General features: G+C 38.6%; 1 protein-coding gene across 4 annotated transcripts in view; it reads right to left on the bottom strand.

Moving 5' to 3' along the window:
- Positions 1 to 1,189: 1,189 nt before the first annotated feature.
- SH3KBP1 (SH3 domain containing kinase binding protein 1) overlaps positions 1,190 to 24,426 on the bottom strand; it is a 212,823-nt gene continuing 189,586 nt past the window's right edge. For all 4 annotated transcript variants that reach the window (XM_053971068.1, XM_053971069.1, XM_053971070.1 and 1 more), the window contains 6 exons: positions 20,917 to 21,002; positions 9,748 to 9,857; positions 8,337 to 8,462; positions 5,090 to 5,361; positions 3,602 to 3,665; positions 1,190 to 2,272 (listed from right to left, as the gene is read on the bottom strand). In XM_053971068.1, the coding sequence (XP_053827043.1) occupies positions 2,231 to 2,272; positions 3,602 to 3,665; positions 5,090 to 5,361; positions 8,337 to 8,462; positions 9,748 to 9,857; positions 20,917 to 21,002 (700 nt within the window). In that variant the 3' untranslated portion in view covers positions 1,190 to 2,230. The remainder of the gene's footprint in view (positions 2,273 to 3,601; positions 3,666 to 5,089; positions 5,362 to 8,336; positions 8,463 to 9,747; positions 9,858 to 20,916; positions 21,003 to 24,426) is intronic.

Here is a 24,426-nt window from a genome sequence, read left to right as displayed (position 1 = left end):
GATTTGTAAAATGACAAGTTATCATCTCAAAAGGAGGGAAAAAAAAGGAATGTATTTTTTTTTTCCTTTTGGAATCTAGCTCCAAATTCAGACTTTCATTTTCAAAAGATGGAACACTTCTGAGATGTCTGATATATTTCTGAGGCACAGCTCAGGAATCAATACTTTATTTACCACCGATACAGTAGTTTATCTCTTTCCAGGGAATTAGGAATCCAGAGCAGTTAATTCCTGGATAAATATGGCAAATGTATAACTAGAAACCCAAACAGAATTCTTACTCCTTATCCCTTAATTTCCTGCTGTTCTCCTAACTCTACAAAAATCATGGAAGTAATGTAGAAATCCTTATTGCTGGAAAGCTATGGCAGAACTCTCATTCTTTATACAAAAATATTTTAATGCAGATATTTAGAAATGTTACATAGGAGCATTTCATTGATAAAATATCTTATTAGTGTTTCTGTCTGAGTACATTGAGCAATGTATTGTGACTTTAAAAAAAAATCTCAAGTTTCACTACCCAATCTTTAAATTTCAGACACCACTGTTACAATAGAAGCAGATGCTCTGGAAGAAAAAATCATCCCAACAGTAAGGTTCTGTACTGCCAGTTGAGACCTGTAAAGCCAGATTCGGGTATGGTGGAGGGTGTATTTTATATATCTGTGCATATCAAAAAGATTATGGAAACTCTCCCCACATATGTGAATGTCACCAGCCAACTGCACACTACATCTCACCCAGCTCCTGGCAGGCAGGGGTGTTCATGCTGATAATAGGGTGTGCTGTGGAGCCAGCTCTAGCATTTGGTGGGATGACAAGTAGATCCTTCGTGTGTGGGGTGTGTTCCTTGGAAGTATCACCAGCATCACTTACCCACTCACTCCATGCTATGCAAAAATATCTGTTATTTAAACACTTTATAAACTTAACAGAGATTGCTGACAAGATATGAGATACTCTGTGGTTAGTTAAGAACACATGAAACCACAACCAGGAAAATGTGAAATTTTGAAAGAATGAAAGCAAACAGAGAAACTGAAGTGAGCATCTGGTTCAACAAAATGTTGAGAAGACTGCTGCGAAAGTAGGACTATGAAGTGCATCAGTCTGTAAGTGTACAATATTTTATAGCAAACAATACCACATCAACAGCAAATGAAACACTGTCACACGACAGAGAACCTTGTGCATGAAATAATACGACTTTTTATTCATGTTTTATAGATTACTTTTATTTATTTTTGCTTTAATAATGCATATTCTGTTCACTCTGTGCAAAACTGGGGACAGAGGTGGGTGTTTAAATCATCTAATGAAAATCAAGCGGAGATGAACATTCAGGTTGAGGAAGAGGCCTATCCAAACCAGGAAAGCTAAAAAGCCACAGCTGCTCAAGACAGAGCTGCTCTCAGCTGTGCCCTTTTGTCCTGCCAGCTGGCACAAACGCGCTCTCCTGACCGAGCAGCTGAGCCCTGGGAGGGTGACCTCCACTGGACACCGGGGACAGGAGGACACCAGGGACAGGCGTTGTCGTGGTAGCTACATAGGGAGACCTGGCCTCAACCGGCTCCAGTCAGTGTGTGGCAAAGAAAGGCACAAATCATTGCAAAGACCAGACTTCTGTTGGTTTGTTTCCTTCTTGTAAATACATTACTGTACACAATGTAAGTTTAAGTTGTAGGGGATTTGGGGACAAAAAATTGCATATTTAACAGAACTTAAAACCATAACGAAAAGTAGGCTGTTCAATCTCAAAGCAAAAATAATCCCTTCAGCCCCAACATTAACATTCATTCCTGGCTATATGAAGTACAAACATCTTAAAATCTGTGACAAAAGACAATTAAAAACCAAAAGTCAAAATCATAAAGCTTGTAAACAGGTAATCTGAAATACACTTTATTTATGGAAAAATATCATCAAAATAGTACCACTATGGACTAAACTGCCTGAGTTTTCATTTCACCTAGGATCTTGAAGTAGAGAGCCTTTAGCACAAGAAGATCAATTTCAGTCACAACTAGTGCCGCACAGCACGGCTTTGGGTAGAAATTTTGTTCTCGTTGGTATTTTTGTTGTGCTATCAAAAAACTGTTGTGCTAATCCTTCAAATAAAGGGATGTTGAGGCAATTCTTAAATCATTTGGCACAAAGTTATTTTGGCTGGGGCATAAATTTGAGTCTCAGTCATGAAGAATAATGCAACATTCCACCTATCAAGTATTCACTTTGATTGAAGAGCTTTCTTTATGTCATTAACTTCCATCTAAAAACAAACAGAAGAAAAAGTATTTGATTACATTGGTGCCACTTGAAGAACATGTTCCTTCTTGTCCACAGGTGTCAGCTACAGGCGTTATACCACTCTTATTTCCATAGATTTCACAAATTGAGGTGCTTCTCAGCTGTATAGGATGACCATTCACAGCCTCCTCCCTCAGATCATGACAAGTACAGTCACTGAATGTACTGCAAGACCTTTCAATCTCTTTAAATTACAACTTTTACAAGCCACACAGCTCACTGCCTGGCATTACTGCAGAATGAGGATTGTGTCCATGCACCAGCAGCTGCATGTACAGACACCATGGTTGTTGCCTTCTACAACCACCAAGCCTGTGCCCAGGCATCTTAAAGGCTCTGAAGGATGTACTGCCATGCTTAAAAGGATGTGGCTGAAGCCATCAGCAGCCCCAGTTGTACACTTGGTCCCTCTGACAGACACTGGAAACCCTAAGGCAGGGGTCCTGGATTTACTCAAACCCACCTGTTTCAACCTGTGTTCAACTGCACTATCACTGAGGTAGTCTTTAATATGTGGACTGAGTGCTGTGCTACTGCATGTCTACCAGAGCACTCTGAAACTAATGCTACCTTTTTTTTGTTAACTCTTATCTTCAGGTAAAGCTAATAATGCCATCTTATCTAGCATCTAAACATTTATCAGTATAAGCAACATTTGAACTGAAGTAAAAGCATTCAGGTATAAGATCATAATTTTAAACTCATCAGTGCAGGTCTCTGCATAAAGATGTAAAGTTATCTCCGGATAACTCTGAATAGCCTGGCCTGTTAGACAAAATCAACAGTGGCTATTAAAAATGTTCACTGGGTTTTATCTGAATAAATTTTGGTTTAAGCTGAACAAGAATTGTGTATTATTAGAAGCCATATTGCTATGTGGTTGGACACATAAAGTCCTTTAGACAGCCCTGGGGCATACACATTGAGGATCCCCAGTTCTGCCATCCTCTGCCATGTTCCCAAGTGCTTTACAAAGAGGGAAGAGTCCAGTGAAATTGCAATTCAATTTTCTATCCCTGGTTTGAAGTACAGTTGCCCTATACCATAAAAATATAAAATATAATTATACCAAACCACTTATCAAGTATATGGAATAAAAGAGTATAGCACAGCATAGATTAGAATGGAATAGTTTTGAAGGGGCCTATAAATGACCCTTTAGTCCATCTGCCTGACCAAGTTAAAGCATGCTGTTAAGGGCATTGTTTAAATCACTCTCCAAACCCCCAAAAAGCAGGGGGCTAAATCAAACCTGACAACACATCCCCAACATTAAAAATAATTTAAGTACCTGCAATCGTAGACGGATCTTCTTCTCTTCATCCAACTCAGAGAGCAACTGTTTAATCTCTTTTCTGTTAAAAGAATGCAAAAGAAGCTTGGGATGGAAATGACCACACTAGTAAAATACAAAAGATTATCTCTTGAAGACATATTTACCCCACTTCACTATTTTTTTTTTTTCCTCTGAACATCGAATTGAAGTCATCATACTCTTGTATACTCTAGGCTATAGTAGAGAGAAGTAGAACTCACTATGGGACAGTACCCCGCCCCATCCCACATGGCTAATGACTAATGGCTCCTAACAGCCCTGCATCCACAGGCTTTGCTCTGGCCTAGCTGTATCAACACCATATCAGCACCCAGTTTCCTTTTTCCATACAAAATGTAGATATATTGACTGTTGGTGGGTTATAGGAACTGGTAATACAAATCCTGCTAATCCTATCACATACTTAAGCCACTTAAAGGCTGTTTATGCCAGCAATACAATGTAACCTTGAACTTCATTTATAAGACTCCATGATCCCAAATATGGCTTTTCTGTCATTCTCCTTTGTTGGGAAAGGGAACATAGCTATAAGGAGCAGACACGTTCTCATGTTCCCACTGAGTGATCTCACCTTAGGACAGATACCAGTAGGTGGAAGCTGCCCTTGCAAGAAGGGCCGGGGAGACCAGAGGAGCAGGGTCAGCCTAAGAGGCGAGGCCGTGGGGCTTGCTGGCTACATCCAGCTTGAACCATGCCCTCCCGCATCTTCTCCCAAACTCCGCACACCTCTGTTCCGCCACAGTCTCTGCACGCTGCTTGCCCTTTTCTTTTTCCTGCCTGGGCTACACACAACTGACAATGTAAGTGAAGGTTTAGCTTCCAAAGCATTCAATAGTCTCAGGAACATCAAAAGTTACATGCCAGCCCCAGTATCTCCTAAGAAATTAGCAACTTAAAGAAAACAAAGGTGCCCAAAACTAAAATAGGCATAAAGGCCATAAACATAAAGGCCATAAAGGCATTCAAGGCCATAAACACAAAGGCCTTCAGATGATCTAGTCACAATTCGAATAACATGAGCTTCTTGGGAAAATGTGCTAACAGTCAAATAACAAATTAATTTAATAACTTTAGGAGCTTGTAGCAATTTGTACTACAACTATAACAAATGCACCTCTTTTATTATGATCAATGCACATGAGTTCCCAGATAGTTTTTGACAAACAAACCAAAATTCACTGCTTATAGCTTGCAACTTAACTTTTTTAACAGCCCGTAAACATCTACTTGCGTCTTAACACAGGAAAAAAAAGCTGGTGGATAGTGCAGGTCTTTTTTGCGGAGGTTCTCACCCCTGAATATGTTCTGTCACATGAAAATCACTCACAAACACATATGCCAGCTGTGCAGAGTAACATCCACGAAGGCAAACTCAATCAGAAACTGCCACCACTATGCACGAACGGATCCATCCCACCTACAGCTGTGATTTGCAGTACTTACTTTTGCTGGTCTTTCATGGTTTCAATGATGGTTCTTAGCTCCCTAATTTGTGTTCTCAGCTCTTCCAGGGCAGTCTGACCTTGGCTTAAGTGCTCAGTCTTTGGCTTTCCTTCGGTACCAAACAGGGATGGGGAATTTGACCTGTGGCCTGTTGTTCCCATAGCAATTGAGTGAAATCCAGGTGATGGTGAAGGAGATAGTGATGGTTGTACATTACTGCCACTAGCCAGACCTCCTGGTTTTGGAGGCAAGGAAGTTTTGTTATCAGACACCTGCAACAAAAAGAATAAAATTTAATGTCTGCAGAAAGCTTTATGAAAATCAAACCTGTAACCAATGCTAAGTATTTAGCCGCTCTTCAGTAATGCTGAAATTCCAACAGTCAAACATGGACGGTCTTGGCAAAAAAAAGTGATTAGTCATCATCTTTGTATGTGTGCTTCAGAGGGGGTCTAGTTGTGATGCAAAAGTGCAGCAACAGCATTTCCAAGATCTCAGACCTAGTTGTGAATTAAAGTAGGGACAGGTGCTCAGTGTTTCTCTCAGATGTTTGTGAGAACATATTTACACCTATGGATGTCTCCCACAAAGCACAAAACTACATGAATCCAAGTTATATTTTTTGTAAAATAAATCTATAATTTCCCATCAACTATTAAAGGAATCTTCCAAGTTTTTTCAAAAATTAAAAAATATATTACAGGTTCCCCCTAACATTATGAAAATAGAAAAATATTCATTAGATTTGCTTGTTGGTATGATATATATAGAAAAAAATCCCATGGCTTCAAAATGATATTAATAATAATAGATAGTAGTCTACTGTCCTCTATTAATCAAAGCTTCCATGAATCCCCATAACTACCAATAGCTCTTTATTCCTCCAGGAACTTGACAGAAAAACACACCATTAACCTATAACCCTGGAATCATGTGGTTAGCTAAAAGGGATTCCATGCTTCTTAACTGCGATCCAGTGCTCTACTTATTAGACAAGCTTCTATTTATATATGCTACATAATGTAATATGTGTATATAATGTAATACGAGGTAATATAAAATTTTATACTTATTAGACATTTAGAAAATCTGCAGTTTACCAACCATACATGACCATCTACTTCACTGCATGCAGATAACAGTGTACAAGTACAGTTATCACAATGGCAAGTAAGGGGAATCTTTGCACTGTTATTTGGCAGTGCTGTGTGTGCATTACACAACAGCTACCAGGCATGTTTGAAAATCTAATTTGGACAAGAGTAAGAAAAAGCTCTAGGCAACCTTCCAACTCACTTTGAAAAAGAGATATTGAAGTTGAATGGTAAATAGGGCAAAATGCTGAAAATAAATGGTATGGAAATGGAAGGAGACAGAGTAAGTGAGGACTTGGAGATTGGCAGGGTGGCATTAGCTGAACAGAGTAATTGAGAGAAATGTTAGTGATGAGATGAAAATCAGGAAAAATTATGATGGGGAGAGAAGAGTAGGATCCACCAAATTGTAGAAAAAACAGTCTTCACTACTATACTGTTGGAATGTTAGGTCATACAACCATGATTGAGCACAGAACCTGATCTGGGAAAACACTGAATTCAAGAAGTGTTCTGCACAAAAACCAAGTCTGACCATAAATATAAACAAAAATGGTATTATAATCACAAGAAATCGGAATCACTCTTGTGCCTTGAAAACTTGACTCAATTACCTGAATAGTATTCTTTTAACATTTTATCAATTAGTTTGTGTATCTGGGTTGGAAGAACCTTAAAGGTCACCTAGTTCCAATCTCCCTGCCATGGAAAAGGGCACCTTTCACTAGACCAGGCTGCTCCATGCCCCATTCAGCCTGGTCTTAAACATTTCCAGGGATGGGGCATACACAACTTCTCTGTTTTGGCACCCATTCCAGTGCCTTACCACCCTCACAGTAAAGAATTTTTTTCCAAATATCTAATCTAAACTTACCCTGTTTCAGTTTGAAACCATTCCATCATCCTCTCCTATCACTCCATGCTCTTGTAAATAGTCCCTCTCTATCTTTCTTGTCAGCTCACTTCAGGTACTGGAAGGCCACAATTAGGTCACCTCAAAGCCTCCCCTTTTCTAAGCCAAACAAACCCAGTTCTCTCCTCACAGTAGAGGTGCTCCATCCCTCTGATCATTTCAGTGGCCTCCTCTGGACTTGCTCCAACAGGTCCATGTCCTTCCTGTGCTGGAGACCCCAGAGCTGGATGTAGAACTCCAGATGGAGTCTCACCAGAGCAGAGTGGGGTGTGAGTAATATTTACCTGTAAACAGATCTTTTATGGATAATAACCCCATATATCAGTAGGTGCAAGTTTCCTTTGGACTGAAAAGAAATTTCAGGCTGAGTTCAAATCTGGAGCAGGCAAGCAAGGTACAACTGGAGTCATTGATCTGAGCATTTTATTCCAGAGCTTAACTGGCTATCAACATTAAAGCCTCAAGTAGCTGCTTTCTAATAGCAGCCATCTCATTTTACAGGAAAAACATCTACAGCGCTGTCATGTAACTCAGAAATGTTGGCCCAGCAGCATTCCTTGGTGCAAGTGCTCCCAGAAGAGGGAGCTACATAGCAAAACATTATCCTTATAACTTGATCACAGAAGTGCATTACTTCATCTTTCAAATACTTGTTAAACTATTAGAATGTAAGATTTTTATTATTAAAGGTATCCTTATGTACTAAAGAGAGTTCCAACCTTTAAAGCCTGACCTACATACTCCTTTTTTAATATTGATTCCACTATAGTAGTCTACCAATATACAGTAAGAATGGCACAAGCCTATAAAATGAACACAATTATACCAGTATAAAAAGTGATTATATTTGCAAATTTAAATTCACATACTATTAGAGTGTGTCAAAGAGTTGTATTTTCTCTGCTCAGAGACTCTTCTAATGTAAACTCAATTTAAAGTTGCAAAAAGACAGGGTCTTTGTTTCTAAAATTTATTTCCCAGCCTCTCTGATTCTGTAAAATGCATTTACACAAGAAAGACTTTTTTCACAGTATGGGTATTTGACACATTTTAACTGTGCAATTCACTTTAGAGTTGCCTTTCAAGCACAGAACGATCTTTAGTAACCTTTATCATTTTAAGCTTCTTTAAGTGGGCAGTTACCAGGTGACTGATGAATTAAATTTAAATATTTCAGTACTGCTTTAAAAAAAGAAGATGCATATGATAAGGTTAAGCAGAGGCATTCCAATTAACTTACTTGTGATATTGTAACAGTTCTTGATTTCCTTGACACTTCAAGAGTTTTGTGAGTAATGGAAACATGTTCTTCCTTCTCATCTTCAGGACTTGGTGAGTCAAAGAAATCAGGGCTTGAAAGGGATGACTATATAGACAAACACACACCACAAAAGAAGAAAAAGAAAAGCACAGATATTTTCATTGCACAGTAACTTTTTTAGCTATCATTTTCAAAGTAATGATACTTAAATTCAGGAATCTTTGTCCCCCTACCCCCCTTTTTTTTCATCTTATTTTCAAAGATAGACTGCTTTCAAAGCATTCAAGAAATAAGACATGCTTATGAGTTGAATTCAACATCAAATTACAACTTTGCACTGCATGGTAGCACAAGATGAAAGCAGCGTCCTGTCCCAGCGTCCTGTCCCGGACTGCTGTGCCGTGGGGACACCAGCTCTGTCACCTGCTCAGAGCAGGTCTCACCCTGCTGCTCTCCAGAGACCCCAGCCACTGCCAGTGCACGGTGCTGGCACTGCAGGGCTGCCTTGTGCACAGCTTCTTGGTAAAGGCACAAAAAGGGAAGGTCCTTTCCACCCCCTGATACTTTCCTCATAGATGTGACAGGGGAAGGAGAACCTCTACACTGCTCTTTTATATTTCTATACTTATGACAGCAGTCAATTTTGAAAGCATTCTCTATTTTGAGTTCTATTAGTTTCACAATAATCCTTTTTGCTTCCTTCCACTTTGCTTTTCTTCAGCAACACAGACCCAAGTAACCATAGTTGCTCTCATTCTGATATTCCAGAGCTCAAAAAACATGGAAACAAACAAACCCCAAACCCCAGAGAAGAAGACATTGAAAAACTAAGCAGTGGTTTCCAAAGTATTGTTTATAAGACCAACTTGTCTAAAGATAGATATTAGAGAGTGCAATTTAAATCACCCTTGTATTTACAACTGTGACCTTAATAAGAAGAAGCACATGATAGCTCAAGGAGGGCTGTTGAACACTGAATGTTCTATTTGTCCTCAAAAATCTTGTAAATGTCTGCAAGAAACCAAGAGACATGCTTCTTTTGGGAAACATTTTCAAAATCCTCAATACTTCGCACAAATTAGTCTATTCCAAAGATTTTTACAAGGGATTCTTCTGGGCTCAGTCATGGCTAGCAAGGAACACTTGGCAGCACCCAAATAAGGGGGTATAAACCTTAGAAGGAAGGGAATGTTTTAAACATCAGTATTCGAAACACTGGCAGCCTTTTGACAGGAATTTTCCTGATCTGCATCTCTCTGCCTCATTGTAAGTGTGAGGGAATGGTTGGGTAAAAGTAGTAAAAACACCAAGGAACACAAGTAGGAGGGGGGGAAATTCAGAAAAAAATATTTTTAAAAATAGTTTTTAAAGAAAAAGAAAATTAACTTACAGATGTGAGAGACTGAGAGGGTGGTCGCCTGCCAGTAGCTTTTGGTCTGGTTGTAGTTGGATGATTAAGCTTCTCAGCAATTGGTATTACAGAATCAAAACCTTCCAAGTCTTAAAAATAAAATAGAATCGATTTGGTTTTCTGGCAATTGTCTTCAAAGGGAAAGAATCACATTTTTTTCTAATTTCAAAGAAATGAAATCCCATTTTCCCCACTCTGTCACAGTGTTCTGCACATATTTAGCCACCGCGATGGCACTAAAAAAAACCTGGAAGTCAAAGGCAGCTGTAATCCAGTCACCCTTGCCAAAAACAATTACCCTTCCATCTCAAACACAATAAAGCAGAGGGGGAATGTGTAGAGGAGCCTTTGGCTTTGTTTTCAGCATAGTGAAAGCTAAATGACATCATGGGTTCTCTAGCATGGAATAAACATTTTCAAAATTTCCATCTGGCTACTGAAGGGGTTAGTAATTTTTTTTTTCCTGAATAACTGGAGACATAAGACTGTGCACACATTGTCTCAGGAACTGTACTGTCAGCTTTGCATTGCAGTAATTGCTCAGGAGAATGCAGAATGAGAATGATCAAGCTGGAAGTGATCTGCAGGTTCCTGGACACCTGCAGCTGGAGGCATCATGGTTTCCAGTAACTGCAGGTGAGAGGACTATCTCCCTCCAGTAGTCCAGAGGCTGTGGTAAGTAAAAGCTCTAATAGGCTCCTGAAGTTGTACAGAGTCCAGGGAAAGCAGGTCTGCTTGAATGTTGTACCAACCATCTCCATGGCCAGTGAAAAGCTCTGGGGAAGTGTTTACTGAATCCAGCCACAGGGTAACATGTTTACGTGAAAGAACGATGTGGAGGCTCAAGGAATACCACAGCTCATGATTACATGGATAAATCAAATGGCTTAATACCATTCATCTATTTTTATGGGTTGTATCAGTTTCACTCACCTTCATTTCAAAATGCCCTACAGCATATGTTGAGCAGGAAGGAGTCAGAAAACACACAAGAGGTACTTTAGACAAGATAAATAAAAATTCTTCAAAATTACTTTCAGATATGAATCAAATACAGGAATGATATTCATTATCCAGAGACTATTTTTCATTGCACATATGTAGGAAAAAATAGCTTTTAAGTTAATGATTCTATATACTAGGCACTTAATTTTCCAAACTATTACAGAACAATAAATCTCTGAAGATCCAGTTTTGTTGCCATATTACAACCAACCATGTACAAAATTACACAATGGAAAAACAAATTAATTAATGGGCCCGTGCAATAAACTATAGGCACTGCACTGAAGGACATTTAAATTGATTCCAAGTACTCATGATTTGTCAGCTAGAAAGTAAATGGGATTGTAGCTTCCTTATTCAGCAAAATCCTTCCATCTCCAAGAGGAAAAAAAAAAAAAGGCAGAAAAAAAAGAGAGCTCTTCCAATAGCCCTGAAATAGTCTAAGGTTATTCACCTCCAAATACTACTCTATTTTTGGAGTGACTCTTCCTATATATAACCAGTGACCCCACTGTCCTCTACCATGTGTTTTTGTCATTGCTCTTTCTATTGACTGTTGCAGTCTGTGTGCAAAGGTAGGTCACCCACCCAGTCTGCCAGTGGGATTTTGGCAATCTGAAGCCTCAATTGTACCCAACATGTCAGGTGAGGCCACAGTGCCTTGAAAGTTAAAATGAACTAATTTTAGCAGATTGCACAAAACCTATCTGGAGTCCTACAGAACTTCAGGGTTTCAGGAGAGCAGAAGCAGAAGGAAAAATTTGTTTTCTGGGAAAAAAAATAGCAATCAAGTATAAGAGCTGTTTTCTGTTAATATCCAGTTTTAAGCTGACCCATAAGATAGCCAAATGAATTAAGATCACAAAGCAAATAAGTAATCAATATATTAACATATTGTCTAACTTTAATCTTCACTACTGAGTTACTCTGCTAAATGGCACAGCCAAAATGTAATACCATCAGAAATATACACTCCCCTCTAAATGGGTGATACTCACGCACATGAGCAGAAATGGAGGCTGAAGCAATCCTTCCATTTGCCCCAGCCACTCTCTCCTGCTTTACCGTTTTTACTATTTTTTTTTTCCTGAGCAAGCTTTAATCCAGCTCATTTTTCAGTGGCATGTGCCAAGCCATGCAAATATTTGCACTGAAGGAAGGATCAGTTACCAGTACCACAGGACTGATTCATGCTGCCAAAATTGAGAAGACTTCTGCTTTGGGGGCAAGAAATCAGCTGAAGTTATTCTGCAGCCCAGGAAAGCTGTGGTGCATGACGTCCCTCTCCCCATTTTCCATTTCTGTGGTCTACACAGGAGTATGAAAGGAGATGGAGTGAGATGGGAGTCAGTCTCTTATCCCAGGTAACAAGCAACAAGAGAGGAGGAAATAGCCTCAAGTTGTGCCTTGAAGTTTAATTAGGGGAGGTTTAGATCGGATACTAGGAAAAATTTCGTCACTGAAAGTGTGGTCAGGCATTGGGACAGGTTGCCCTGGGAAGTGGTAGAGTCAACTGCTCCTCAAGGTATTCAAAGAATGTGTAAATGTGGTGCTTAGAGAGATGGTTTAGTAGTGGACTTGGCACCACTGGGTTAATGGTTGGACTAAATTATCTTTCCCAACTTTAAAGATTCTATGATTCTGTAAGTGCCACTGTCCCTTTCTCTGCTCTTACAAAAGGTATCTACACTGATATGGAAAACAATAAATGAAAAAATAGTGAAATCAATAAATTCAATGTGTTTCTTTGGCTTAAATAAACTATTAAATACCTAGTGTTCTATATTTGATCAGAACAATAAAATACTCAGGTTTAAATTGTAAAATGTATTGATAAACAGAAAATGTACAGATTTGCATCCTTGAGACCCATAAGCATTTGCAGACATAATTTGCTCCATGCATTTTATAAATACCATGAAAGAGGAACATCTATGTGCTAAGCTTCTATTATCAAGAAATATTGGGAATCCTACATTTTTTCTACTTCTGAATGCATTTTTGATAGGTAGAAAAATAAACTAAAGCAGCCTTTACCTGCACTGAATTTTAAACAAGAGTAGAACAGAGGCTATAAAGGCTCCACAGGTAGTATCTGCTGCCAAACTAGTGAAATCACAGCCATTCAGTTGATACTCTAAATGAAATTCTATTAAAGTGTAATGGACAACACTTGGTACAACAATAAAATAGTAAATCCACTTCCAGCACTCCTATATGCCCTTTTTCTCTCCATTTGTCCTCCTTATTTAGATGTTGTTCTTCCTCCCAAATCTGCTCTGCATCTAAGACTATCACCACTTCCCACAATCACCCATGGATATATTTATTCAAGAAAATTCCCATCCAGTGAACTGGTAACTAGTAGAATGAGCAACAGAGCCACTCACAAAATTTCTGCCATGCTGTCATATATGCTGTGGATTTAGTAATTCACTCGTGCTGGTTATTTCATTATTTTTTCCTGGTGGGAAGCAAGGCTATATGGTTCTGACTATATTCAATTCACTGAGGTCATTAAATGCAGGGATTTTGATTTTAGTTTGTATTTCTGCAGCTATCAGAAATTGGGAGCTTAAATTTACATAATAAACAAAATGTACAGCCTTCCTGACAGGGCCCAAATGGAATGTTATTAAAGAAAAAGTCCAGTCTACTGTATTTACAGCCAAATTAATTGCCAGTACAGCAACATCAGCATCCAGCAGACCTGGACTCTGCACTGGTCCAGCTTTTTCTTTGTCTGGTAATAACAAACAGCAAGGAAAATTCTAGTAAACATGTAGAGCATAGAGATGGCACCCATCAAGTAAGTCCCTAATTAAAAAATAGTTGGTATTTGTTCTCCAAATAAACAGATGCATTCATCATTATTACTGTCTCATTGATCAAGCTGGAAATTCATGAAGTAATTCATGAGATGGGAAGAAAGCCATCAGAATAATTTTAATATATCAGTGTAGTACATAAAGTCTGGCTTACTGAGCAACCATATTTCCTGAATATGAAAAAATTGTTAGCTGTGCAAGAATTATTCCCTGGTATCCTTCCATGCACCTTAAGAATAGAATATTTCTCCCCATTGCTATGTTCATTTGGAAACATGGTTATTTAAAAGGATGATGTTGGTATTTTTTAAAAAATGCCCAGATCCAGGAAAACAATTATTTAGAGAAAAAGTCTGAAACTCATTAGACTTGTACCTTCCTAGAAAATGACCCTTAGTCCCTGCCCTGCAAAAGACCCCAGAAATAAGAAGTGAAGTAGTTATGCTTCCTTCCTTATACCTCTTATCCCCTGCATTTACTAATCTGGCATAAAATGTGGCTAGGCTTTATCTTCCACTTCGGTTTTTTAGTATTTGGGCAAAATCATTTGTACATAACGATGACAGAATTTTTTTGAATTAGTAGAGAGAATTCACCTTGAAAAAACTGAAATGAATATAAAAGAGAATTAACATTTTAAGAATGCTAATGGTGAGGTTTCACAGAATACAAATACAGCAGTGCTGAAGGAAATGAGGCAAAGTTGGCATTCAGTTCATTTGAAAAAGATTATGTCACAAAAGCCAGAGGTGAATTTCATTCCATAATCATCTTCAATACATTTAAGAGGTTGACAACAGGCATGTGAAATAGTACATATCCTGTCTTTAAATGCAATAATCCTTAAAGGGGTCAAATGAGACATACATTGCAGACAAAGTCTTCTGCAGTAGTGCCCGTTCAATATATAGTAGAAATTTAAAAAGAACTCAATAATCTGAATGTTAGTGGGAGTTTTCAGAAGACTACAATTATTTTAACTACTTCAAGCATCCAGATTCTGCTGTTCCCTCCATGCCGAACAGCATCGTGCCCTTTGAGGAATACAGCCATAGTCCCAGCCAGGATCCAGGCAACAAATCTCACCCAGAACGAATCACAGACTGTTTTCTAAGATTTGGGTAATGCAGTTTTAGGAGGAGAGCTCCCTGGCTGCAAGGCTCCTTTGTTCATGGGTGCAACAGTGATGTGCCAGAGAGGGCTGCCCACATGGCTCTGTGCCTTGGGTGAAACACCCTAGCTCACCTGGCTTCCCAGGACTGTCACTGCACAGCTGTGACTTTAGGACAACCTCTCCTAAAGCACCCAATTATATTCTCCCATTTCAGTCCTGACTTTTATCACTTTAATAGCTGAATGTAGAAATGAGCTGCCATAATGAGCTTTGCTAACCACTTGCCAGTGCCCTCATAAGGATTTTATTTTTAACAATTCAGAACATGCCAAGAAAGAACTGAAAGGTCAAGAAAACTGAGGAGCTAGAAGAAATGGATATGCTGTCTTCAGGCACCTCAACTTGATACACATGGCAACCAATTTAAATTTCTAGTTTACTGCTTTTTTTCTGGACACTTTGGGGCAACAGCCCTACTTAATTTGTATAAAGGACCATTACCATATTCCTGATTACAATATTTACAGTCCAGAACTATGTTTATGGGTGATTTTGACTCACTGACATAAATATTGCAACTTAAACCAGTCAGGCAATTCTGTTCCTTTGCTTTGCCCTATTAAAATGAGCATGAATAGCAGCATAGAAAGAGGTTTAGACAGATTTTGATCTTCATTATACGACTCACATTTTGTCCTCCAACCTTTATATTTAAAAAACAGTATTTTCTGATTTTCCAACATTCATTTAGTGTTTTCAGGCAAAATAATTATATCTCGCAGTAAAATAGCCTGTGATTTAAAGACAAACCTGCTCCATTCTACAACCTTTCCCCAGAAATATTCTCCATCTTTTTCCCTAGTGTGGGCCAAATCTTATTAAATCACTTTTTCTTGCAGTCAGAGGCCCAGCGATCACTTCTCCTGACAAATACAGCTCTAGAACAACTGCAAATACAATTCAAGGAAACTTGATATACTGAAGATTTTTTTGTCTATTAGATATTTTCAAGAGGGTATTTTTATCTATCCTTTCAGGCAAGTTAGCATCAGTCTTGCAGGGAGGGAGAGAAAAAAAATAATGGGTAATCACATGGCTTTGGCCAGTACTCCATGATCCACCAGCAAATATTCTGCAGATTAAAGTCTGAGGAAATGCTAAGAAATGGACTTGCACTGATGAGCTTCCAGGGAAGCTCTTACAATATTTCATACCATCATTAGATGTTTCAGTAGGAATCAATGAAGGCATATGTGCCTTATGTTAGCACTGGTGAAGATTATTAACTACTTTCATAAAAACTAAGCAAAATGTATAAAGAGCCAGGAAAAATATTGGAAAGATGTGTCCACTTGGCTCTGTGCAACTCAGTCTTTCTGCAAAGCACAGAAACTGCTTCTTTTGGGGATTAACTGATCACTTCCACAGTAGATACGTTATTTTAAATTCTTTGTGGCTTACTCCTTAAATCACTTAGCTTAAATCTATATGGATTTAAGTATTAGTTGATGCCAAAGCAACCCTGCTTTGGATAGACAAGACTTGTTTGAGGATTCCAGGATTCCAAAGAGTGTGTGTGTTTTTGTGTGTGTGTGTGTGTGTGTGTCTGTATAGTTAAAAGATGTAGGATTGATCCTGACTTGAAGAAATAACTCAATATCATTTTTTGGAAAGCATTAGTTTTAGATCTAGTGTCTTGGTAGGTGTAATGGCATTTTGTCAGTGCTCAACCCATTACATCTACTAAGCTATTCTATCTGTTAGATGTTTCTGTCTTCACAGTGGCCCTCATATACAAAATTCTTTATGAAATTAAAAAGAAACACATCACCAAAAGAAAGGTCAAGTTATGCCATAAGGCATGAATTGAAGCTGTTGAAATCAATGTAGTTCTATGTAGGAACAACAGTTTGTAGAATAGGGTTTATTGTCAATGTGGCTTATGCTGCTTTAGAAGCATTTTACAAGCTCAAAAAGCCACTGCCAATCCAGACCAGTTGTTGGTAGAAATGTACCAACAGATGTAAGTAACCATTGAGATTTAACCACAGCTTTGGGTATATGACCACACATTTTCCATTGAGTGCCCCTGAACACTCTTCAAATTTTTACTGTATGGTTGTTGTGATTTTTTTCCTCTTTCAGACTAGAAAACCATACTAGTATGTTTCTAAATGTTTTTTGCACAATGAAACACATGCATTACACTTTGTGATGACAAAATCTGTCTGCAAGAACAAGTTAATGAATCCAGAGCATTGACAAACACCATATGTAAACTGCACGTCACCTTAGTCACTAAAATTTCTTATGATACATTAAATGATAATGATTTCTCATTTCAGTACTATGATGCAAGATTTTCTGCCACAGCATGCTCAATTTCAACTTTTAATTAAAAAAAAAAAATCTGTAATATCCTTGTAAATTTTGGCATTCCGTGAAATGCTTGTTTTTGTATTTGTTTGTATATGCATTGTAAATTAAACCAAAGACAGGATAGAAAAGAAATGGAGAAAAAAAAGCCTTACCCTCATGAAATGAAGAAGAATTAGCCATGGCAAAGAGATGTAAATAGGAAAAGTTGAATGCAAGATGTGTGGAAAGGAAAGTAAAGACATCACTGAAAACAGGGAAAAAGAAAACAAAAGAAAAAGTGAGGAGGAATGGGGAATGGTTCCTCTTAAATAATATATTCTGAAGGTTAGTTTCCAATGGCTTTTGTAAAGAGTGTGAAAAAAGTAAATGCATGGACAACAGGAATAAGAGCTGCCATTATATCTATAATCAGCAGTGATGTTGCTAAGCAGAATTTTTTCTTGTCAGTGCAGTTTGGAAAATTGTAATCAGTACTGAATTATCATCAAGAAATTTACATGTGAAGTCACAGCTCTGCTGTACATGTTAAGGAAACCATGTCATGAGTTAATATCTACATAAAAATAACATTTTTATATATGCAACTCACAGAACATTATTAACAGTATTACACATCACTCAAGCATTTTATTACACACACATCACACATCAATTACACTTGCTCAAGCATTTGTGATTTTCCCAATTGGTAAAGTGGGGAGAGAATGTTTTTAATGGTGTGGGTTTTTCTGGTTAGACAACACTGATCCACTGCTAGAATGTCACTCAGAAAATAAACAGGAAAAAGCCATTCCAGGGACCTAAACAAAATGCAAGTTTTGAATCTGGATTCCCAGTTCAGCTCACCATATTGCCGCTCAGTTGTTGATGGCTGATTTACTGATTTCATTGTTGCTGATCACTTGTTTGTTTTTTGAGAGAAGGCATATGGAAGAGCCCTGTATCTTCTCCTCCCCTATCACAGAGGTGTTCATCTCATCACAGTAAAACAAAGGAGCCAACTTAGAAATCCTTAAAAAGGCTTCACAGAGTAAACAACTGCTCTCCATCCAGTATTAGTTTGGTTTGCTTTAATAACCAAACCTGTCTCTCCATTGTTTTTTGTGCCTCTCTCTGCTCTGTATGGAAGGAACAAGAGCTTTAGACTGGCTATAGGACTAAGAAAGTGACAGCCACTACTCAGCTTAATATCTCTAGTGCAAAGTAGCCAGGAGGTGCTGTGGTATTCATTTTCAGTGCCCAATTTACCATCAGTACTTAGCATAAGAGAGGGTGAGGCAACTTGCAAGTGATTGTTGCTTTTCCCCCTGTTCTCCCTGAGAGCTCTGAGTGACTGGGAATGGTATTGGACTGATGGAACAATAAAGAGGAGCCCAGTAACCAGAATGGTCATGCATCCCAGCTGCTACAAAGGCCATTTAACTACAATTTTCTTCAAAGGCTACTGCTAAGTCACACCTTGTCTGTCATATAGGTCCACTCTAACCTGTGTAAATTTGGATTTCTGAAAAGACATCAAATGGTAGATTTAATCAAATCCATTTTGATAGAATGGATGAGCCTCAGAGAAGCTGAGATTGTGCTTCCTACAGAGCACATGATATAGGGGCAAAACCAGTAAGATATATCATTGTTAAAATATTATCTGGACCTATACAGCCAGATCCACCAGTGTTTTGGAATACACTGGACAACTCCACTCACACATCCATCATCTTTTCTAATAACTCATGTAGCCACAAGACTTCTCCAGCCCGTTGTTCTCTTTGTAAATAAACAAAATCACATGCTTACCATAAATCTCTATAATTACATTGCACCATAAACTGCTCTAAACTCCTCATAGGAAAAGACATTAATCCACTCTGAATTGGTTTCCTTATTAAGCCTTGATTTATTGCTCTGCCCTCTCTTAAAATGCCTTTTATTTATTCGACAATATTTTACACAAGCTGTCAATAGCTGCCTGAAAATTTATAACAGTTCTGATCTCTGGTTCCCCTTTCAATTCAAACCCATAATTTATTTATTTTTTTCTTTTAACAAGTTGTCTAACAGGCTAGAATGACATGATTTGCCCTTGTAAATGCCATTCTGGTTTGACCCTATCAAGTTATACTTATTTAAGTATTCACACTATTTTTTCTTGAGCTCAATAGGTTCTCCGTGTAAGTGGTAACAGGAGGACATCAGCTAAACCCTTTGCAACATGCTATGATTTGGTTTATGGATTCTTGTTGGCTCCTATTCTGCATCTAAAAAAAAACCCCAAAACAACCCAAATTCCTCCCTCTGCTACTCTCCTCTCCCCCTCCATGTTCTGGAAATGAACAAGAATTTCTATAAATCAGATTTCCTGCCTGACATGTTAAGAACAAAACAAAATAAAACCATAACCCACGAAACTTAAAAATACAAAACACTCTAAGCTTTTATCCTGATAGTGATTCCAAAGAAACTAGAACAAGGGATAAAAAAGTTTACTTCCATCACACACAGGGTATGCTACCTGCACTCATAACTTTCAAGTAAGCAGAGGCTTATGTGCTTTGAAGCAAATTTGTAAACATAGTTAAGAAACATTAAATGGTAGAATTTGTCTGCATTTCCATACCATTCCTTTCTAATAATCTCTACAATAAAAAGGTTCATGCAATTTATCACAAGCTTCTAGCTTTCCATGTTTAAGCCAAATGAAAATCTGGGGAAAACATACTACCTGCTACTCCAGAAGAACCATAGCAACAGCAGAAGCTTTACAAAAAGCAGATATATGTATGCTGGAAAGCTCACAGACCTATGTGAAATGCATTTAGTGTTCTGTCATTATATTGCAATTAAAATTTCTTTATAACCTGAAGTTCTGCTTCCAAATCTGAGGAAAAGGCATGTTTGGCTGTTGAAAGGATGCTATTGTACAGAAATGCTTTACTAATAAAGCAGTCTGGGTAGACACCACCACATCAAAATGACATTTCATGCCCCACTGAAAGGTAGCAATGCTTACACAGGCAGGACCCCGGGCTCTGCTGGAGACAAACACGGGTCTGTGCGGGCACAGCTGCGAGCCGAGAGCGACGGCAGCAGCTGCTGGGCTTTCTGAGCAGGGGCAGAAGATGGCTCTGGGGCTTCCCCGCTGCCCCGGGCCAGCGCTCACTGCACCCTGCTCACCACGGGCCACGCTCGGCAGCACCCACCCAGCAAACACCATCACTCCTGCTTTGCCAGCTTGAGGAGGAAGGAGGGTGAGAGAAGACCAAAAAATAACCTGTTGTTGCTCCTTTCCAGGTGACTTCCTGATTAAATGGTTCATGGGTCAGGAACACAAGTTGTTTACAATAGAAATTTAGACTGCTTTTAATCAGTGTATGCAGTAAAATTTAGTCAAATTGACCTGAACTGGGTTTCTTTTCCTTTGTATTGGAAAGTGTAAAGATTACTAACGGCACCAAACCCACAATCTTTTGCAGTATTAAAACTGTGGCAGCACTGTTACATCAGTTAAACAAGTATGCCTTATTATTGTTGGCCTTCTCACTTGTTTCAGAGTTTTAAACAAAAAGAACAAGAGCCTTCCTATTCAAAATAGCTCACTATTCCATATTTGTTTTATTTTTTTTTAAATAGAAAACCCCAACAAAACTATTTTAAGTAAAGTAGAAATGATCCTTTAATCCTGCAATCTTTTAAAATTTCATATAAAAGCACTCACATTCATTGCCAAATCCTCAATCTGCCTCTTGAATTATACAAAAGTCACTAAAAAGCAGAAACTTGCACCATAAATTTCTTAGGCAAACTGTAGAAAGCACTATAACTTACCGATGTCATTGCTTCTTTCAGAGGAGTCTTTCTCTAGAGTGCCGGATACTGTACTGCCCACTAACTCCACTTTTGGACTATCACTCCTGCATTTGGATCAAGAAGAGGAGATGTTTTATTGGGAGTTTTTGTGTGGGTTACAGTAAATTGATAGCTAACTTGCAATTAATAATGAGAGAGCAAAGTATTCTTCCTTTGCAGCACCACAGTAATAGCAATGTCAGCAAGAGCAATCTCTAGCAAGTCGACATGCTGTACAGATTAACCTTATCCCATTTCTCCTTAACACCTGTCCAAAAAGCCTCTTTTAGACACTGTAGTGTCCGGAATAATTCTTCAGATGTTCACAGCATCTCAACAAGAAGGAAACCTAAGGGCAAGGGGACATGCTTCAACATCTTCTTTGTAGTTTTTTCTAATTAATTGGCTTGCACAAACTATCTGGAATGCTGCAGAAAGCGAGAGAACCTCAAGCTAGCACTGTGTGTTTCAGCAGTTCCAAGTATTTACTCATAAATGCAACTCCTCCACCATGTTTTTGCAATTTTCTTATGAGACTAGAGTATGAATACTATTTCCATAGTCCAAAGAACCAAGATCACCTAATTTGTCAGAAATGCCTTTTGAATAGTAAAGTGTCAGGAGTTACGATACTTTATACAGAGGGGCTATTTTAAAATCAAACAGAAGATCAAACAAAAGCAACAAAATTATCCCTGCTTTGGAGAACATTCTATCCCACAAGTACTTGAGTTTACTAAAATAATCTATCTACTGAAACAATATTAAAAAAAAACAACAGTTGTAGGCGGGTAACTCAGTATTGCACAGGTCACTCAAATCTCTGATATTTACTGTGACAATAACTGTTCAGTTAATGCAATATATAGTACTTGCCATCATTATCAGGTCACTTGACAAATACAATAGTTTTTCCACAATGACTATTCCCAGTGTAACACTATAAAAATTATGATGTATGTAAGGTACCCAACTTAGGGATAAAGATATAGATCTGCCCTGAAAAAACCCAGGTAAATGTGTACTATACAGTGCAATAATTAACAATAATTAGCTGTTGACAGTAAAATACGTAGTGAGCTCACAAATCTTGTTGATTTTTTCATTAGTCACTGGTTTTGATACCATAAGCTGATGACAGATGGCCTGAACCTCAGCTCATGGCAGCAGCTTATGAGCAAAACACAAAGTGGCTGGAAACCCTACTTCAGACTTCAAGGAAGGCTGTGATAAAGAGTTGAAAATTTTTATTAAAATCCTAGAGAAGGTAATAGATTAAGTGAATGTATATCCCATTAAACCCTGTGATAGGGTGACCAGTGAACAAAAAAATAGAGAATCAGATTAACAGCAAACTAGTCCTCCACAGCTCTCAATATGGCAGGCAGTCTGTACCAGGAAGGACACAGAAGAAATTTAACACATGTGTAGAAAAATGTAATAATTGGCAAGATGATAAATAAGAGCATTTCCAAGTCATCTACCAGAACAATTAGTTTTCTTATTTTTTAGGCCTTAACTTTTTCTTATATTGCTAATATATTTCTAAACCTATAAGAAGCAACATAGTTTCTTGGCATCTGAGCAATGAGCATCTGACTGCATACTCTGTTTTGCACACATACATTTCCCAGCAATCTGAGAGCACAATGTGAGTTGGAAGCACTCTAGGAAATGTGTGAGTATGGCTTTGGAGAGATTCTTAGAATGGCATGATTTAGGGCTGAAAGTCACAACATTTACCATTTGCTTACAAAAGATACCAAGATATATGGCAACAGCCCCACAAGAAAACCCCAATCCTGTTGTCAAAGAATCAACAGGCTTATTATGCCACTCTGCACCCATACTGTTGTGAAAGGAGTGGATCCTCCCTTCTCATTCACAGTGTCCTCTCTGCTTGTGCCCATACAGACAGGCTGTCAGCTTGACCAGACAGATGATCAGCCTGAGAGAAACCCCACACTAATAGAAGTCCCACTGCAAACTGATTAATTGCCATCTGGAGCAACTCCCTGACCCATATGGCTGCGCAGCTGCACAAATGCGGCTGCTAAACGTAAGGGAGGCTGTGGGAATGGGGTGCCAGGACAAGGAATCCTGTTAGCAGTGGCATGGACATGGATTAGTTTAAACTGATTGTAAAGATGCACCTACTATAGCTGTTTATGGCTTGCCTACTCCAGAGAATTGACTTATCTATAAATTGTATATTCATGGTATGTCTAAGTAAGCTGTGAAGCCTTTGGAACAAAACTGACAGCTATTCACTGTCCCACATGGTTTTTATCTGTCCTATTGCCCTTGAAGCCCTACTCTGCCTTCAGTGAAGGAGGATTATATTTAAATGGAAAAACAACCATCACTACAAAAAGTCAGTGAGATGCATAAGATGCAAGCCACTTACTCAGGACAGAAGAAAACCCTCTTTGGCTTAGCAGCTGCCATGGAAATCTCACAGGACTCACTTTGTAACTACAGCAATTTTCCCCTAATGATCATGTACTGGTTTTGGCTGGGAGAGACTCAATTTTCTTTATAGCAGCTTGCATGGTGCTGTGTTTTGGCTTTGCACTGAAAACAGCATAGATAACAGAGGGGTGTTTTCATTGTTACTGAGCTGTGCTTGCACAGAGTCCAGGCCTTTTCTGCTTCTCCTGTCATCCCACCAGGGAGGAGGGTGGGGGTGGACAAAGAGTTGGGTGGGGACACAGCTGACCCCAATGGACTGAGGGATGTCCCACACCACATGGTGCCATACTCAGCACGTAGAGGTGAGGGAAGAAAGGGGATGGAAGAAGGGGGATGTCTGGAGTTATGGCATTTGTCTTCCCAAGTCACCACTGCAGGTGATGAAGCCCAACTTTCTAAGGGATAGCAGAACACCTGCCTGCCCATGGGAAGCAGCAACATTCTTTGCTTTGCTTGCACATGCATCATTTTCTTTTCCTGTTTAACTGTCTTTGTCTCTACACACAAGGTTTTTACTTTTGCCCTTCTGATTCTCACCCCCATCCCACTGTGGGAGAGTGAGCGAGTGCCTGCACGAGGCTCAGCTGCCCACCAGGGTTAAACCACAACAGGTCAGCAAAAGTTCTGCTGATTGAATTTTTACTCTAATTGCTTTTTCAGATTTTGGAAATGGATACCAGTAGGTCTTAAAATAATTACCATCTTATTAAACTGAATGGATTTAAAAGCAAAACACCTTTATTGAAGTAACAGCTTCCACTTGAAGTTTCATATTTCTTAGTTATCCAAGTAATTAAAAATATTTTCCATTTTTTTCTGTGCTAGACATAGCAAAGTTTGGACTATTAAGAACATAAAAAGGTTTCTGTTTAGGTGTGCCTAAAGCATGTCAGTAAGATGAAACTGGAAGCCCAAGGCAGGTGCCTTTTTTTCTCTTTATTTGCCCCAGATTTCTCACTAGGAGCATTTTTTAATTTAACCATATATGGAGGAATGAATGGAATCAATGTCTAGCAT

The sequence above is a fragment of the Vidua macroura genome, chromosome 2 (assembly GCF_024509145.1).
Source record: "Vidua macroura isolate BioBank_ID:100142 chromosome 2, ASM2450914v1, whole genome shotgun sequence".
NCBI lineage: Eukaryota > Metazoa > Chordata > Aves > Passeriformes > Viduidae > Vidua > Vidua macroura.
Note: the sequence above shows the minus strand (reverse complement) of the source record. Positions and strands in the feature narration are given on the sequence as shown.